A 19,260-nucleotide genomic window follows, 5' to 3' on the forward strand; every position below is an offset into this window, starting at 1 on the left:
CATCCTACAGTGCGCTTAGGTTACCTTCTAATGGTTTATAGACACTTGTGTAAATAGACATTATACATGGGTGACCAGAAAAGTGTCTAAAGCATAAACTTTATATTGTGTAGTACACAGTGCAAGGTTTATTGAAAAAAAAATCACACAAATTGTGGTCATTTTGGAATTTTTCCTTTTCTAAATTGCCTGTGTTTTATATGATACGAATCGATATACCGTCTGGACGAGAGGTGGACAAGAAGTGAGAGGCAGTGGAGAGCATGTGACTTTAGAAGCTTGGCGTGATTGATGGAAGTTGGAACTTGGATGTTCGGCACTGTTTTTGTATAGATCAGGAGCAGGCTAGGCCAGGAAAGTTAGTGGATTTCTCAAGGTTGGGATAACATCAATGCACAATGATATTTAGCTGCAATATAGCCCTAGATGTTCCAACGTTACTTCACAGCCTCGGATCGCTCACAATCTTTCCACATCGCTGGACGTTGTTGTCTGAGAGATAGAAATTGAGTTCACAGGTGAAATAAATAGATATTAAAGTTGTTGTTTTGATCTGACACAAATACATTTAATGGGTCCCTCAAACCTGACCTTGCCGTCAACCTCGGCACAGCTCACCCATCCTATCAACAACATATATTCCGTTCCCAGGTGTGAAATATCTCATTTTACGACGGGAGTCACTAATAGTAGCCTGAGTTTTTTTATTGCTTTATATATTTTTGTTTTGTTTCAGCGTGTTTTTTTTCTAACACTAGAATTTTCTGGTTGTCTTCTTTTAAATCTCCCATTTTTTTTTTTAATTAGCTGATTCACTAGCGCCGAGCTAAATTCAAATTCAGCACTCGGGGAACATCATTACCACAGATCAAAAGGAGGCATTAATGATGCAGAAAGGTGCAGCAGTTTGGCAAAATTAAATAATTTACATGGCTGTGTGTGGAGGGTCCCCAAAGGGGTTTACTCTAGGCTTTCTTTAGGATTTCTACCAACCCCCTCCCCCTTCCCAGTTACACATCTTTGTGTAAGCCCATTTCTCTCCGAATATTTATCTGCTACTTATGAAACCCAGCACCCTGCTGCTTACACTCTGATTCCCGTTCCTCTGGGTAAGCGTCTCCCTGCAGTATTACTTTTCTGTGCTCGATAGTATAGCATTTTCTGGGCCAGAATCTTCATTCAAAGGTTAATCATCTTAACTAAATATTCTGTACAGATTAATCCTTGGCCCAAGGTGGTCTCTAGACATTGGTTGCCATACATAGTACCCCGGTGTCTCCAGAGCTTTCACATAGTAGTTTAGACTTAAACAGATCATTCACGTACATAAAGTAGGAAGATCAGTATAGAAACGCAGGCAAAATATTTATTCAGAATTTGCAAAATTGAATTTCAGCTGAGGGATGGAGGGTTGTTTGCTTCCAAGAAAACAAAGCAGAATAAGAGGATAAGAAGAATGGAGGTTAGAAGATTAGTTTTCTTCCTTTGCAATTTCCCTACGATTGCAAATACAAAAACTGCAAAAGTAAGAAACAAAGGAAGGAGAAACCCCCTGATGGTTAAACGGCTTCATTCCTGGATCAAATCCAAAAACAAGTAAACTCGCCAGGCAAAAGTGCCCTGCGGGAGGCTTTGCAGGACTTAGTCCAGCAGGTGACACAGTGTACGGTGGCAGAATGACGGTATACGGTGGTGCGCACAGGAGGGGTTAATATCTAGTAAATGAGGGATACCAGGAGCCTTCTCCTTACCCAACAGGGAATGTTCATTTGTCAGGCTCAAGTGTAGGAAACAGAATCAGCAGTTCTATGAGGAGCTAGACTTGCAGGAGAGCATAGGGGAGAGGGTGAAGAAGAAATTGGAGGAATCAGGTGCTTGTCTGTGTCCTCTTTACATGAGAGCTGAGAAAGAGATGCTCCGGTTGTCAGATGGAGCTTGCAGTAACGAATGCCCCTAATGAAGCACCCAATTAACTAGGATCGGAGCCTTAATAGTAGCTGACGGAGCTGAAAGCTCTGAGTAGTCAATTGTCAAGTTCAACATCCCTTTGGAGTGAAATGTGGTGAAGCTCCATTCATCTCTGTCAAGAAAGTAAAGGCCAAAATATTAACCCTTACTGTGCCTTCATAGTGCTATATCTAATACTTTTATACAAGTGACACAATTTGGAATGGAAACAAATGCAATAACCATGGAACTATTGCACCAAAGAGATACAAATAGAAATGAGGATTTTGGGTAACACTCGTACCTGCAAAATACAGCACTGGTGCTTTAAAGACTACAATCAGCCAGTTATTTTTATGGCAATACGTGTTACCTTTTTAGATGTGCTATGAAAGATTATCAAACACTTTCTAGAAAATTTTTATCCCATTTATCCTGTCTGGGTGCATTGGTAGGGAAAGAAGGCTGGGGTGACATTAGCCATAGGTGTCAATGGTTCAAGTCATTTAGTCTTGGCGCACCCTAGCTATTACTCTACTGGGTGTACAGAACTGGCCAGCCTACATGGACTTATAAAAGTCCTTAAAGGTAAAATCTGAAACTTACATATTACCTGAACTTCAAATGTCAACTTTGTTGATCTTAGACTAGTATAGTTTTATGCATTCCGTTATCATTAGATAGATAGATGGATAGATAGATAGATATGGGATAGATGGATGGATGAATGGATAGATATGGGATAGATGGATGGATGGATAGTTAGATAGATAGAAAAAATGGAGGCAGAACCTCTGAAGCTTGAGAAAGGTTTTCATTCAGAAACGAAACGTCACCATTATGGGCTATTAAATAGGACTCTTTTCACCTTCTACAAGCTGGTGTGCTGCCTCCAATTTTTACCATATAGAAGGCATGGTATTTGCACCAGGACCAATTGCTGGTGCTGCTTCTATCTTTCTTTTTTTTAGATAGATTGATTGACTTTTGGAAACACCATATATTCACAGTCATGGGCTAGTAATTGTGCATTAATTTACAAGACTTCCAATATAGCAACTGTACAGCAGTCTTAATAGTTTAAAGAACCTTGTACTACTTCCAAGAGCCACCATCAGCACAGAGAAATGTTATTCAAGTTGTTTCATTACAATGTATGTGTATGGATAATTTGGCTTTATAAAGTTGCAGAGAGAGGGCCCTTAGAGCAATATTGTTTGCTTTTACAAATGACCATTTCATGATTTTATTTGATACTCGAAAAATATATCTATACATGCCATCTTTGTAAATATTGTTTTGAACATATATATATATATATATATATATATATATTACTTGTAATTCTATATTTAATAACTTGTCTTTAAAAATGACAGCCTTTATTAAATTGATCTCAATTTTTTTTTCAGTTTTTAGTCACATTTTACAGTACAGGTACAAATTGTACATACCTGGCTCCAAAAGCAATTAGCGAAAATTGAATGTAAATTTATCCGATAGTGCGACTTTATAAAACTACCCTAATATGCACGATTATTGCCACTGCAGAGATTTTGGAATATTGTAAAGATGTCACTATTCCATTTTTCCAACAATATCTGGCTCATGAGTTCTGTGCAGTAATTATCTGCATTTCCAACATAGGAAGCGAAATGTAATTTTGCTATTGATGACAGTTTTTTTAATGTGAGCCATTCTTTAGTAAAGACTAGCCTTTCTGTCGCCGCTGATAGTTCAGGTATTGTTTGCGAGTGGCAGTATTTTGGCACTCGTACAAGTCGCCAATGCTCTGAGAAGTGTGAGAGCTGAATAGTTTTGGGTGCGTCCTGTCCATGGCCATTGTTATGTACGTCCTTCTATCTCACAAAACAGTGGCCAGTCCTTCCATGGCTGAGCACATTGTGGTTATAATCTTGCTTCCAGTTCCCGCTGTGTGCGCAGCTGCCAAACTGGGGTCTTTTCAAAATCCACCTGTTTAGTCTGGTGCTCCAGAACATGCTGCTTTCTGTGCACAGTATTTTATACATCAGACTAAAGGCAGCTATAAAGTCTGGCTGCCGTAATATGTTCCCGATGTTAAGATGTTTAAGGACATCCGCACTGGGAAGGAAGGACCAAACTTGATGCCACTGACCTGTATTGCTAGCCATCCATTTAGCGACTTACAACTATATTTAATGCATACTTTTTTTTAATTGCCCACCATACATCAATGTGTATGGTGACAAAATCTGTCATTTTTTATTACAAAGTAGAAAATACAATTAATATTTTCAGCAAAATAGCGCACGACTCCTTAGAGGGTAAGTTCACAAATGTCAGGCTGTCTTAAGCTGTATACGTGCTTTCTAGGACAATTATGTTTTTTGCACTGTCACTGAAAAAAAATATATTTATATCATTCTGGTAATTTCAATTTTATTGAATGTCAATGTAAAATTATTTCTTTCTGCTTCTTCATAGTTTTAAACTTTATTTTGTTAAATCAGTTTTAGAAACATCAATTTGAATTTTAGTCGTTATAGATTAATGAAGAGTTTTGAAGATACAGTGTATTGTAATTCAGACCCTCTTTTTATTGTATATAAGATTTTTTTTTAAAGATTTTAAAAAAATATTTGTCAAGTCTTGGCGCTAGTCAAGATTATTTTCCTCAATCTTTTTTGAGATTCAGCGCTAAAACACTGATTCAGCTATTCAACCCCCTGCTCTGTCATCTTTTCTCTCTGTTTCAGTTTGTTCATTATGCTTCCAAATCAAATTTGTTACTGTTACAAAAATGAAATGTAATGTGGAAAATATTTTCTTTACCTCTATGGGACAGGAAGTTCATACTTGCGCCTTGTCCTATCATGGTGAACGGGAGAAATGGTCTCCAACGTGATACTACTATTTACATATATATCTCTCTCTCTCTCTCTCTCTCTCTCTCTCTCTATATATATAAATATATACAGCTCTGGCAAAAATTAAGAGACCACTGCAAAATGTTCATTTTGTCTGGTTTTTATCTTTATAGGTCTATTTTTGAGTAAAATGTAATTTTTTCATTCTATAAACTACTGACAACATGTCTCCCAATTTCCAAGCAATACATTTTGTATTTTTTTTCTGAAAAGGAGAAATGGTCAAAATTGCAAAAAAAACAAAAAACAAAACAGTGCTTTCAGACCTCAAATAATGCAAAGAAAGCGAGTCCATAATCATTTAGAAACAACAATACTAATGTGTTAATTCAGGAAGAGTTCAGAGAACAATATTTTGTGGAATAACCATGATTTTTAATCACAGCTTTCATGCGTCTTGGCATGCTTTCCACCAGTCTTTCACACTGCTTCTGGTGCAAAAATTTAAGCAGTTCTTCATTGTTCGATGGCTTGTGACTATCCATCATCTTCTTGATTACATTCCAGTGGTTTTCACTTGGGTTCAGGTCTGGAGATTGGGCTGCCCATGACAGGGCTTTGATGTGATGGTCTCTTAATTTTTGCCAGAGCTGTATATACACACACACAGACACACACATATACAGTATATGTGCATATATGTATCATTAGCTATGTCTTCTTACTTGCGCCATGTCCTATCATGGCAAATGGGAGAGATGATTTCCAATGTGATACTACTATTTACATGTACATATAGTATATACTTGCACACACACTCATATATACGGTACATATATGTATCATTAGCTATGTCTTCCTGTGTTCTCAGCATGTGTTTAAACACTGTGTTTCAAAAATGTAAGTTTATGAATTTAAATGGTGGTCAACAAAGATTTAGTTCTGACACAAATGAGTTTTTGTACTTCTTGAATCGATAAACAGTAAGTCGATTATAAAGTAAAACAATTTGTTAGAGCAGAAAAGAACTCAGTCATAAGTGAGCCGTAAATGGAATAAATTGAAGACAAAGAGGTGGAGAAAAAGCAAATAATATTTAAATTGCTACACAAGTGAAATTATGGCTATGTTGTCTTTGGAGGGGGCGGTGGGTGTAAAATTGCTAAATGGCGTGGTATTTCTGAACCTGTGACAGAGATGTTCTCCAAAGTGCTCTGTAATTACACCTTGTCTTGTGGACAATGGTACTGGCTGATTAGATCCAGCTCTGGGAGTGCTACCTTCAGCAGGGCCTCACTGAGATAAATAGTATGTTACCAAAAGCAACTAAGCATGTTCTTGATGAATATTTGTGTTTGAGTGTGAAGGACGCCACTTCGAGTCCTCAAAAATACAAACTAGAACCTTAAATGTACAATTATGCACATACTTTGTGAGAGAGGAAAGGAAATAAATAGGTTGTAGAACATGTGCAATGTGCGCTGCAGCTTGAAATGAAAATTGGGAGCAAAATAAGAGGTGCAGAGAGTCTGTTCTCTAGGAGCATCAGAAATGAGTTCTTCTAGTCACCTCAGTAGCTAATTTGTCTCTGTTCACTCACCATTCCCAACTGATCACAAAACCTCTGACTGCAGTTTGGACTCAAGTCATAAAAAGATATTTTGTTTCGTTTAAGCTTAATCTGGGCACGGGGCCATATTCCTGTTTTAAAAAAGTCGTCTTGGCATCCACAAAGTGCTCATCACTGCTCTATCTGCTCACTCATCCTCTGCAAGCACCTGTAATCCTCTCTTTTGCAATGATCTAGGTCTTCGCAATTACAAATGGCCCTTTTCCCGCTTCACATTTGGAAAAGGTCTTATTAAGCAGACACTGCAATCTAACAATGATGTCTCAGCACAAGAGAGCGGGCAGCAATGAAAGCATGACGCCGTATCAATATTGTTAGAAGGGACTGTACAGAAAGGGGACTCATTTTTTAGGAAAATGTTCCCAATTTGTTCTGTTACACAGGCAGCTGTCATCCCAAATCCACCATTTCCTTGCAGTGTTTCAAGTGTAGGATCCCTAACGCGGCATATCTTGTACTAGTCACATTCCATTTCCCCTGGTCTCATGAGACCATTTACGATACTAATCATTTATTTCTAAGGGCAGATCCTGTGGGGTTAGAAAATACCCCTTGACGTGCTCCATCTTGTCAACCAGAGGCACAGTTTGTGTTGCATTTGGTCCTAAACAAATTACAAGGTGTCTGCTATCACAGTTATATATCTTCACACCAAGAGCTGACAGCTTTAATGAAGCGAGGGACACACATCAAATCCCACACAAAATATTTCTTTAGCATGTATAAAAGAGGCAGATGCTGGTTCTTTCAGTAAGGTCATGTGTAGAGGAACTGAGGGGCTCCGGTGCTGTAATTTGTGATGACGTTTAATCAATAGTTCATACTGTACTTTATTGCACAGTCCTGGGGGCTCCATTTATTTTGTGAACCATCCAAAACCAATACTGCTCAATTAAACTTATGTAGTGCTGCTACCTCACACTCTGATTGTTTTTAGCTGAAGCTTTTCCTGTGCTGGGGTACAAAAAATGCACACAGCTTTGAAAACTCCTCGGTTAACCCCTTTCATGCAGAAGAAGCATGCTGAGCTTTCCCGACAAGAAAAGAACCCAACGTAGATGAGTATCGGTTAAAGGAAAGAATAGAGAATCCTCCTATTCTGTAGCATTATGTGAAGCTTAAGATTTCTTGGGTGATATCATGCTGGTGTACACCACCTTCTGTTTTTGCAAAGGAAACATTCTTTGTTGGTTTGCCCTAGTCCCCCTGTTTAACAAGAGCTTGCCTGTGCATTGCATCTGTGTGATGAAAACAATACACGCACAAGGAGAATCGTATCAATAATCCATCCAAGGGACATCCGTATCACATTCCTCTGGAGATGAATGGACTAGCAGAAAGAACAAGAGATCTCACAGATAGAGCCCTATCTGAGCTGAAAGCACTCTTCATGTGCATTAGCCATTTACCGGTTAAAAAAAAAAACTTAGGCAGGCAGCTAAATGGTCCTCAACAAAAGACCATGGAAATGTCAGCTCTGCTCTTTCTTCTGTTCATCTCCTGATTTATTTGAAGGCAAACTAAAAGGCTTGGGGGCAAAAGGAAAATACTCTGGATGCACATTATTAAAAATAACCCTTGTGTCCAGATGAACCGAAATTTGTGATCACCAGGAAACAGTAATGGGCCTGCCTGGTTTGTGCACCTCCGCGCCTACTGTGAGGGAACAGCGCAGCGTGACTATGGCTTTATTACGGTCATCAGTGTGATTTGTCTTTGAGCAGGAACACGCACTTGTACAAAATCTCTGTCAGGAGACCACATTTCCCAACCACCACCCTGTCTCAGATTGCGGAGACTCACATTATCAATATATTTGTTAGATTTTCATGGTTTAACAGTAAAGTCTCAGCTAATGTTTTCCAATATTTGATATACCAACCCGAGACAAAATAAGGCAATTGTGGCATAAATGTGTCCGGGCAAATATACTGCTCAACCACCCGTTTTATCTGCTTTCATCTGTTTTCCAATGTGTACAATTTATAATATCTAATAAAGGGTAATTTAACAAATTTGTCAGTCTGCAAGGAGCTCTGAGTTTTTGATTTAAATGCAAATTATTTCTAATCCTTGCTCCTTGCCTAGACTTTAATATGGAGAAGAGATCTGAAAAGTGCATTGGTAAATTGTTCTCTTGTATTAATTTTACATTTTAAAAGTTACCTTGCCAGGGGCAGGGTTGGCACTACTGGATTGTGAGGATAAAAAAGAACTGCCCTTAATTAGTGTTTTTCCCCATGTGATCAGAGAGCTGATGAGGGTAATAATGAGATGGGAGGTTCATTTCAGATTTTGCCAGACTGTTTCCAACTCCCTTACTGCAAGTGAACTGGTCTATGCAGCTTTGCCCCTGCGACCGAGCACTCTTTCCTTGCCATGCCCCAGATGGCCAGCAATGACTACCGACATGGAAGGCAGGCACTGATTGCTGAGAGCACACTGGTGCCAACGTATTGCTGATGCCGGCAGCACGATGACTGGAGAGCTACGAGAGCTTGCCGAGAGAATTTGCTGAACTGTCACATAGGCATACTGTGATTGCTGTGTCATAACTTACAGTCCATGGGATGACTATTCGAAGACTTGTGGATCATACTAGCAATTTAATTATTGTTTTCCAATTAGTAGACAGCACAATAGTCAAGCGACAACCTGTGCGACCTTCTTTACTGTATCCACAACAAGTGATTTTTTTTTTTCATTTTGTCAATCATTATTTTTGTCATTGAATAAAGATTATCACTGCGGTAATTAAAAATCACTTGAAATATCAAAGCATACTATTCAGAACAGGCAGTATAGTGTCTATGCAAAGTCATAGGCATTAATAGAAAGGGATCATGCCAAAAAATATGATCAAATATGATTTACCATGAATTTCTTACTTTGAAACTCCTATGAAAGACTCCTAAGGGAACAGAAATTTTGCAGTAAACGGACACTTCATTGAAATGCATTTATTCCAGCTCAGAGGCAGGTTAGCATTTTGCATTTTCTTCTTACAGTCATATGCCTGGAACATTGTGCCTTTAAATGTTGCATCTGCTTTCATTCACCCTGTGTCTCCCCATCTCTATTAAATGCTGCAGTATCTGCTCACACTATCAGGCTGCATTTCCAGGGGCCATCAATATGATCCTACCCATCGTGCAGAATTGCCACTTACAGGCCCAGTGGGACTCTCTTTGTTAGCTGGAGCAATCTCCATTTAAATAGAGATCAGACGGATGAATTCTTCACACAGAAGAGAGAAACAAGTAACTTTTTGGCATAAATGTTTCTTTAGAGAGGTGATAATCTGCAGCTTCATACTGTCCTTAGGTACAAGCCTCACCAAAATACAGAAGGATGTCTGCACACAGTGAAGGTATACATGAAGGCCTTCCCTGGCCCTTTCATCAAATAAGAGTCAAGTGTACAGCTCTGGCAAAAATTAAGAGACCACTGCAAAATGTTCAGATTGTCTGATTTTTCTCTTTATAGGTATATTTTTGAGTAAAATATAAATTGTTCTTTTATTGTATAAACTTCTGACAACATGTCTCCGAATTTCCAAGCAATACATTTTGTATTTTTTTCTGAAAATGAGAAATGGTCAAAATTTAAAAAAAAAACAGTGCTTTCAGACCTCAAATAATGCAAAGAAAACAAGTCCATAATCATTTAGAAACAACAATACTAATGTTTTAACTCAGGAAGAGTTCAGAAATCAATATTTTGTGGAATAACCATGATTTTTAATCACAGCTTTCATGAGTCTTGGCATGCTTTCCACCAGTCTTTCACACTGATTCTGGTGCAAAAATGTAAGCAGTTCTTCTTTGTTTGATGGCTTGTGACTATCCATCATCCTCTTGATTACATTCCAGAGGTTTTCAATGGGTTCCAGGTCTGGAGATTGGGCTGCCCATGACAAGGTTTTGATGTGGTGGTTTCTTAATTTTTGCCAGAGCTGTATATGTAGTGGTTACTTTAAGGAGCTCATATAACTGGAATTTTAATCATATTTTTGACTTGAAAAGTGGTCAATGGCATTAGACTGTTTAGCTCTTTGTGGTCCCTCAGTGTGAACTCTTGTGTCATAGTGCTGTGAAACCTGGAGACTGTGTGATGCAGTATGGTGAGAATCCGACTACGCCGCTAGGGTTGGTGCTATGAAGTTCCCCATGAAGCTCTAGGCATTGTGAAGGACTTTCTAGTGTTCTACAGGTTCATGAATTATTCCCCAGCTTCACAGCTGAAATGTCAGTGACCCGGCCACTGACTTCACAGAGGGGGTTCTGTCAGGGTTTTGTCTTGAGTTGTTTAAAAGGAGACTGACAGCTGACAAGCATTCCTGTAGCGCTTCCCGCTCTTGTCTCCCCTTGCAAACATATTACAACAGGCGTACCGTTTACGCCTGTCAATCTAGTCAGAATATATGAGGGGGACGAAGCGCACAGATTTGGAAGACTGAATGCAGTTAATTCCTTTCCTGTTTATATTTGCGTATCAATTAGACCAGCCCAGCAGTCAGGAAGATATTACCCACTGATTTTAGTATGAGAAATCCTGCTTATCCCAATCCGTAGGTTCAGTAATCCGTGACTACCCAGCAGAGGGGCATTTATGACAGAGCGGGAATGTGAGAAATCTGCGCCACACAGCTTGCACTTCGGTAACAATGCTTGGCGAGTATTGTTGCCCAAATGGTCTTGCTTCATTGCAAAATATTGGTGCTTGAGAATGAAGATAGATATTTCCCATTAGTCATAGTTCCCTGGCATGTTGCCTTATAGTTTCTCTCTGAACACCAACATAAAATTCACAGACCAAAAATAGGATTGACTGCATATAAAGAAAAAACAGGATATTGATTGCAAAAATGACAGTGTAGCTGATCAAATCAGCAGGATTCATTCCTTTTTTTTATATTTATCTTAGGATAGATATATGTTTATCACAAACATGTTTGAATTCACTTTTCAAACCACATTTGTAGGACGTTTGTTCCAAAAATCTGTTACTCATTGAGCAAAATAATATTTTTTGGCATTTTTTTTTTATTTAATCCTCAATACTAAATTCAGATTATGCTTCCTTGACATAGAAACAAAAAAAATTAGATTGCAGCACTCAAAAACTTTCAATAGGGAGGTTTTGACTGCTCTTTTAAGCTTCTGATGCTTAGCCAATGTTTTATATCATCGTAGTCAAATCTTTAAAAGTCTATTATTAAAGGGATTTTCCCACAATTAAAGTTCATTATAATCAATAGATCTTGGAATAATAACTTCCACAATTGGATGTGTGTAAAAAAAAATGTTCCTGTGCTGAGATAATCTTATAAATGTGCCCCGGCTGTGTACTGGGTAATGGCTGTGTCTGATGGTGCAGGAACATGGTCTGATCATATCACATCTCCTGGGTAGGTAAGGGGGAGGAAGAATAAAAGAGTATAGAGACTGCTTAAAAATAAGCAATATAAGCTTTACCTTACAGAAAGCATCAGCTGCAATCCGGTGTGTACTGTCTGTATGATTTTTTGCTTCCTCCCCTGCCCAGGAGATGTGATATGATCAGACCGTGTTCCTGTACAGTCAGACAGCCATTACACAGTACATATCAGGGGCACATTTATAAGATTATATCAGCATAGGAACATTGAGGTCAATCGTCCGTGCCTTTATAGACTTTCTACTAGGCACTGCTCCTGATAGCCAGTTTCCTACTCCACACTGATGAGGGGCAAAAACCCCGAAACAGCTGTCTGTGGATGGATACCATGCTTGGCATAGGTGGTTTTCCTTTATTGGATGTTTTCCTTTATTGGATGCTGCCCTTCCCTTGGTTGTTCCTTCCCGGGGAAAGGCCTGGCTATTCACTGCCTGCGTTGAGAAACATGTAATGGTGTCTCCGCAGCTCCTCTACATGCAGTAACTTGGGTATTGGCAAAATCTCGCCTTATGACTGAATTGAGAATTGAATATGGTGTATTAGAAGGTTTTAGCAATTCACATGTTGAAAAAAAGGGAATTTTTGTTTTATGTCTCTCTGTTTTACCTCTTATGATGAAACAAGAGTTTTAGATGTACCTTTGGTTACATTGAAATAGCATTTCTGCCTTTTGGGGTTTGAGGAACCCCAGGTAATTTTATGTATTGCTTATTTTCAGACTTTCCTCTTATTGTGATCATCCTAGATACAGTGCACTGAAGGCCCTGACAAAACACCTCTGAGAAGACCTCGATCGAGGTATTTTTTCAAAAGGCCAGTTTTTCTAAATGCCTCACTTATCAGATTGTCTGTTAAGGCTTTTTGATTATCTAAAATTGCCCTTTCATGAACGAACCAATCCCACAGATGACCACTGCTCACAAAAAAATTGTATGTCCTGGTCTCAAGAAGGTTTCCATGAATTTGGAGTATACTTTATAGCATCGGGCCAGATTGAGTCATGAAGGTATTTTTTTAGCGGAAACTGAAGCGATATATCCTTACACAGTCGTTACTGAATGTGAGAAGCAAAATCCCTCAAGGGCTCCTCTGGGGTTTGACAAGTTAATTTAAGCAGTTTCTTCCAATAACATGCAAACACACCTACACTACCTGTCCCAAAGGCAGCACACATGTCCAGAACTCTAAGCAATATATATATATATATATACTTCCATCTCCCACCAGGGACATCTGTATTAACTTCTCTATTCTTTCATTGTCTCAAGCTGGCATCCATTCAGAAGAGCCCTGAGCAAAACATTTTATCCTAAGAGTACCAGCCGCTGCAATGTGTAGTCAACAATTGTTTTTGCAGGTAATTAGGGCGGATTTCTTTTCTACCTGTCAGAGACTCAAAACAGAATTGTAGCGACAGGCCTGACACATCTCTGCTAGCGAGGCAGATTTATCCAACTGGAAGTGCAATGGGTAGAAACCTCAAATTAATTGGTGAGGAAGCCCTGCTGTGAAAAAAACGTCAACATCCCGCTCTGGGATTTAACAGGGGGGACACAGAAATTTTTGTCAAATTCATGCATGGAAAATCTTACAAGATATTTCAATTAATTTCTGTAAGAATAGATAGGTGTTCACATGGGAGACAGATGTACTTGTGAAGAGATTGAGATTGTTCTCTTCTCAGATTCATTGAGCAGTGAGAAAAACCAAAGAATTAACCCCTCTGTTTGTAAGGGTAAAATATATGAAATATTCATAGACAGGCATGAGTGCTTCTAATATTCATGTGAAATTAATTCCTGAGGGCCGCCTGTATGCCGAAATGAGCATTTTTAGGAACGCTGGTTTATGGCAGTACACTGCTGAGTTCGCACTCGAGCCCATGAGTACTAGTGAGCAAAATCATCTGCTATTGTTTTCTTTGACTTGTGTGGTTTGCATTTATTATATGATGGAAATATTATACCGGAGTAGAGAACAAAAGCTGCTTTGTTATTCACTGAAATAAAGAAGGCCAGATGAGAAAAAGAAGACAATATCTCTTATGCCTTTCTTCGGCAATGTGTATATGTGAAACCAAAGAGGCGGCACATCTGTATATGTGGTAGATTTATTGTGGATTCTGTAATGAAAACTGCAATAAAATTAAACACTACACAAAAACACCTAATAAAAAAAGGTTTATTTGTATTGTTTAAATGTGTGATTGAAATTTAAGTATTGGCAAAAACATTAAGGCTTTGGTCATACCACAACCGAGGCTTCTGTGCAGGGTATACATTCATCAGAACACTCTGAGGAAAAGGCACACAGGGGCATAAGTCAACTATAGACATCCATGATAAAATACATCAGATATTGTGTGATATACATTTTTTTGTGGGATGCCTCTGTATAGAGAAACAAGATGGACTACACTTTACCATACCTGTTAAAGAAAGAAATATCTAGGCGTAGCTGTTGGCTAAATCGGGCCCTATGGTATGTGAACAAAAATGGGGAAAGTTCAGCCAGCTTCTCTTTGGTCATGTTAAATATTGGATGGTATTTGACAACAGTTTGGTAACAAGGCTGTTATGGCAAAAACGGTCAGATAAGTGACAAGTTGCCGTGAATGTATTGTGTTCCATAGATATTCATACTTTAAATTAATTTTCAGTTCCATCTCTGAAGGCTTTGTCTACGAGGTTAGGCTCATAAAAGTACAGTATATATCATGAATTCTTTTTGGCATGTGTAATGACAGGTTTGTTAGTATCTTTTTTTGTACTGTACGCTAAAGTATAGTGAGATGAGTGTTTCAATACAGCGGAATTCTACAAAAGCTATACTTTACGACAACTATGTAACTATACTTGCCGTATCCTCTTTTGCTACAAGTCATCGAATAGTTTTCGACCAGAATAGTGGCATAAAACTGTTTTAAATTATACAAAATTGATAAAAAATGTAGTAATTTTGGGCCATATTACACCAGTCGGAATCAGAGATTGCAGCTACAAGGAAAAGGAGCGTTTTGTAGAGAAAGCAACAGATGACCACGCGTAGCGTAAGCTGATAGTGGCTGCAGAGATCAGCTGTTGGTAGCTATACTATGCATGGCGTACATTTCACGCACTCTCCGATTTTCCGTTACTATTGATTTGTGACTGCAGTCGGTGTAATGTGTTTAATGGATGGAATCATTTTTCTTAATCTATCATCTCAGACTGAAGATGAAAATCAGTTGAAGCTGTACTAATATTTTGTTTTGTTTTGAAAATCAAATATTGCATGGTATTTCGCATTGCTTTGATTAATCTGGTGCTATACGTACCCAGTGGTTTTACACCTGTGTTGCACCTGACTGTAAATGTACAGACACAGCAGTGGGTGACATAATATAGTCACACATGGCAAATCTACCCAAAGGGCGCTTGTGAAAACAACTTGGAAACAGTGAAGACAAACTGCCGTATTACATGGAGTAATTATTTATTGACATTTCCCTCCGTGAGCGGCGAATGAACAATGGCTGCTTTTACTTGTAGCTATGTGCTATATCATTGAAGAACATCTTAGAAGATGAGGGTTAAAGGAACACTCCATCAAATATTTTTAGAAGTCTATCTCTTTATGCATTCCCATAAGAGTCCCAATAAGTCTCAAGGAATGTACAAAGACACTGACTTTTGGGCGCTATAGGATACATGTAGTCAAAGTCTGGGTCACAGAAAGAGAGGTGATAATTCAGCAATAATACAAGAAAATGACATGCCCTACTATTTAGCTGAGACAAAGATAAAAACAAAAAATTGAATTATTTTTAAATACAGCCTAGATGCTAAAGGTGGCTACAATCATGAGATTTTTTTAGTCATTGTTCAAACATCACAGCTATGTCCCAATGAGGGGAGTTGTAGCCATCACAAGACTATGGGCCTATACTCTTGGTCTCGAACAGAATTTAGGGATTTCAATGTTTCTAACTTTGTTAAATCTCGTACATATACTGCACATTATAATCATAAGATATAATCATATATAAAATGGCAATTTCATGGGCACAGAGAGAGGTGAGGCATATGCCCCATGGTCTGGGTACATTTGGGAAACCCAGAAGCCACTGATTTTTCACCCATTTGAAGAGAACCCTAGCTAGGACTTAGAAAACCTTAAAAAATTCTAATATAAAGCATCTCTATTTTTCTGGATTTATTCTCCTGTTTTTGGTTTTACTGTATTTGGTTGCTTCTGAAAATCTTTGAATTCGCTTTATCTGAATGAATTAGCCTGATGATATTACATAGTATCTAATATTGCTGTTATGTCCCATAGGTTTCATCATGGCGACTACACGGTGGATGTGAGTATCAATGACTACTTGGATATTTACTGCCCCCATTACGAGATTCCACTCCCAGCAGATAGAATGGAGCGCTATATACTCTATATGGTCAATTATGATGGCCATGCCTCCTGTGACCATCGTCAGAAGGGGTTCAAAAGATGGGAATGCAACCGACCAGATTCTCCTAATGGACCATTGAAGTTTTCAGAGAAATTCCAGCTGTTTACGCCTTTTTCTCTGGGGTTCGAGTTTCGTCCTGGACATGAGTATTATTATATTTGTAAGTATCAGAGGGGCATGGGGACATAAAAAAGGCCTTACATGTTGAACTATTTTATTTATAGATGGACCAAAAGTAAGCACAAAATGATATATTCTTTAAGTGTTAACCGTCATATCATACATCATACACATTGCCAATAAAGCAATATAAAATAGTAATGTAAAACAGGAAATGTCAAATCTACAAGACTACACAAGGGCTTCCTTCCATGTGGATTATAGAATTATTTTAATTTACTTTAAAGTGTATTACAATATGTCCAATAAAGGTAAAATGCTTAGGAAAAATAGAATTTCACTTATTTTATAATACATAAAAATGTAGCACATGTTCAGCTTACAACTTGTGATGTCAGAGAGAGTAATGTAACCTCTTCATATGGATTTATAAAGCTGATCTAAAATTCCTTCAGGTTAATAATATTCCTGTCAATCAGGCAACCCAAGGGAATCTTTACCATTCCAGATATACTACAGATGACTAGAGATGGGCGAACCTAAACAGTAAAGTTTGGCGTCCGCACCAAACACCTACTGTTCAGGCACTTCATCAGGAAGTCCATGTTACTGTTCGGGTTCAGCTGCCCGAACATCGGGTGATTGTCCCACTGTCATGTTCATGACTGGTCAGAAAGCCACCATTCCCACTCTGACAGTGTGAGCTCTCAGCTGTGATCAGAGGTATGAAGTTTACCTCTGGTCACTGGTATCAGCTGTTGGGACTACTGCTCCCATCATCTGACACCTGCTGCTGCTAATAACAGCGAGAGCAGGAGCGGCTGATGGGAGTATTCATCAGCCGTTCCTGCGCTGTAAATAAATAATGAAAAAAAAAACATTGTGAGTTTCCCTGTATTTCTGATAACCAGCCAGACAAAACTCATAGCTGGGGGCTGCAACCCTCAGCTGTCAGCTTCAACAAGGCTGGTTATCAAGAATAGAGGGGTCCCCACACCATATGTTTTAATTATTTAAATAAATAATTTTAAAAAACGGTGTAGGATTCCCCAATTTTTGACAACCAGCCTTGCTAAAGCGGACAGCTGGGGGCTGGTATTCTCAGGCTGGTAAGGGGCTATGGATTTTGCCCCTCCGTCTAAAAATAGCAGCCAGCAGCTGCCCAGAAAAGGCACATTTATTAGATGCGCCAATTCTAGCACTTTGCCCGGCTCTTCCACTTGCCCTGTAGTGGTGGCAAGTGGGGTTAATATTTGTGCGGTTAATGTCACCTTTGTATTGTCAGGTGACATCAAGCCCTGAGGTTAGTAATAGAGAGGCGTCTATAGGGCACCTATCCATTACTAATCCTATAGTTATATAGTAAATAAAGACACAGCCAGAATAAAGTCATTTATTAGAAATAAAAAAAAACACAGTTTTACTTTTATTTAAAAATACCAAGCACAGTTATACTTACGAAACGCCTAATTCCACCGAAGCCCTCATCTTCTGTAAGAAAACAAAACTAAAAAAACAACAATATCCTTCTCCTCTCCGTCAATCTGTCCCATGCTGTAATCCATGTCTGGGGGAAAATCAGTTTTCAACCTTGCCGGTACCAAAATGCGACCATCCAGGCTGAGAACCACTGGTGACTGAACTGCTGCGAGGGCAGCCTCAGTGACGTTATCAAGGTTACCTCCTGTCACTGAGGTTGCATTCCCAGCCAGGCTGAACTGCCTGACCTCCGGTGAGGTCCCCGCTAGCACCGCAGAGTTCTCACGTTGACCCATGACATGACATGGTTCCTCACAGATGGACTTACATGACACTTAACATGGTACCTAATGGGAGGACTTACATGACCCTAAACATGGTACCTCACGGGAGGACTTACATGACCCTAAACATGGAACTTCATGGGAGGACTTACATAGCCTAAACATGGTTTAAACATGGGTCCAGCTCAACGTAATAGACATCCTTAGGTGTTCAGAGCAAAGGAAACGCTGTGTCAAGGCATAGAGCAGTCACAAAACAGGAGAAAATCCAGCTTAACGAACTTGTGAAAATTTGATGTTGCATACCATGTAACTTATATCGCTGATTATGTTTTATCCTCCACTGAGCACTTCGAGTGAATAAAGAAAGAAATTTGTTCACAAGTTTGTTGAGCTCGGTTTCTCCTGTTTTGTGCTAAATATGGTTAGAATGGATGTTTACTTGCACTATACAATTAGTACTGTACAGCACTTTCAGTATATTAATGAGAGCACAATCATAATAGTTACACCGTAACTGAGCAACTGGAACAGTTTATTGGCACAGCTCACAAGGTAAATCAAAAGAGGTTGCAGGGTATTGCACGCTGTAAGTCACACAGGTGCTGCATGACTTGGCTTGCTGTAACTTACACAGTGAATTGCAGAACTCATCCGGCAGTAATTTACATAGGTGGTGGCAAGGTTTATCAGACTGTAAGACACACAGGTGATTGCAAGGCTTTGCAGGCTGTAAGACACATAGGTGGTTGTAAGGCTTTGCAGGCTGTAACTTACACAGGTGCTTGCAAGGCTTGTCAGGCTGTAAGACACCCAGTTGGTTGCAAGGCTTGTCAGGCTGTAAGACACAGGTGGTTGCAAGACTTGTCAGGCTGTAAGACACAGGTGATTGCAAGGCTTGTCAGACTGTAAGACACCCAAATGGTTGCAACGCTTTGCAGGCTGTAAGACACACAAGTGGTTGCAAGGCTTGTCAGGCTGTAAGACACACAGGTGGTTGCAAGGCTTGTCAGACTGCAAGACACACAGGTGATAGCAAGGCTTGTCGAGCTGCAAGACACA

The 19,260-nt window shown here is 39.1% G+C and overlaps 1 protein-coding gene across 1 annotated transcript in view; it reads left to right on the top strand.

The window, feature by feature from the left end:
- The window catches only part of EFNA2 (ephrin A2), a 323,250-nt gene that overhangs the window by 200,550 nt on the left and 103,440 nt on the right, over positions 1–19,260 (top strand). The window contains exon 2 of the mRNA XM_069739590.1: positions 16,183–16,475. Coding sequence (XP_069595691.1) covers positions 16,183–16,475 — 293 coding nt within the window. The remainder of the gene's footprint in view (positions 1–16,182; positions 16,476–19,260) is intronic.

Source organism: Ranitomeya imitator, chromosome 1 (assembly GCF_032444005.1).
Source record: "Ranitomeya imitator isolate aRanImi1 chromosome 1, aRanImi1.pri, whole genome shotgun sequence".
NCBI classification, from domain to species: domain Eukaryota; kingdom Metazoa; phylum Chordata; class Amphibia; order Anura; family Dendrobatidae; genus Ranitomeya; species Ranitomeya imitator.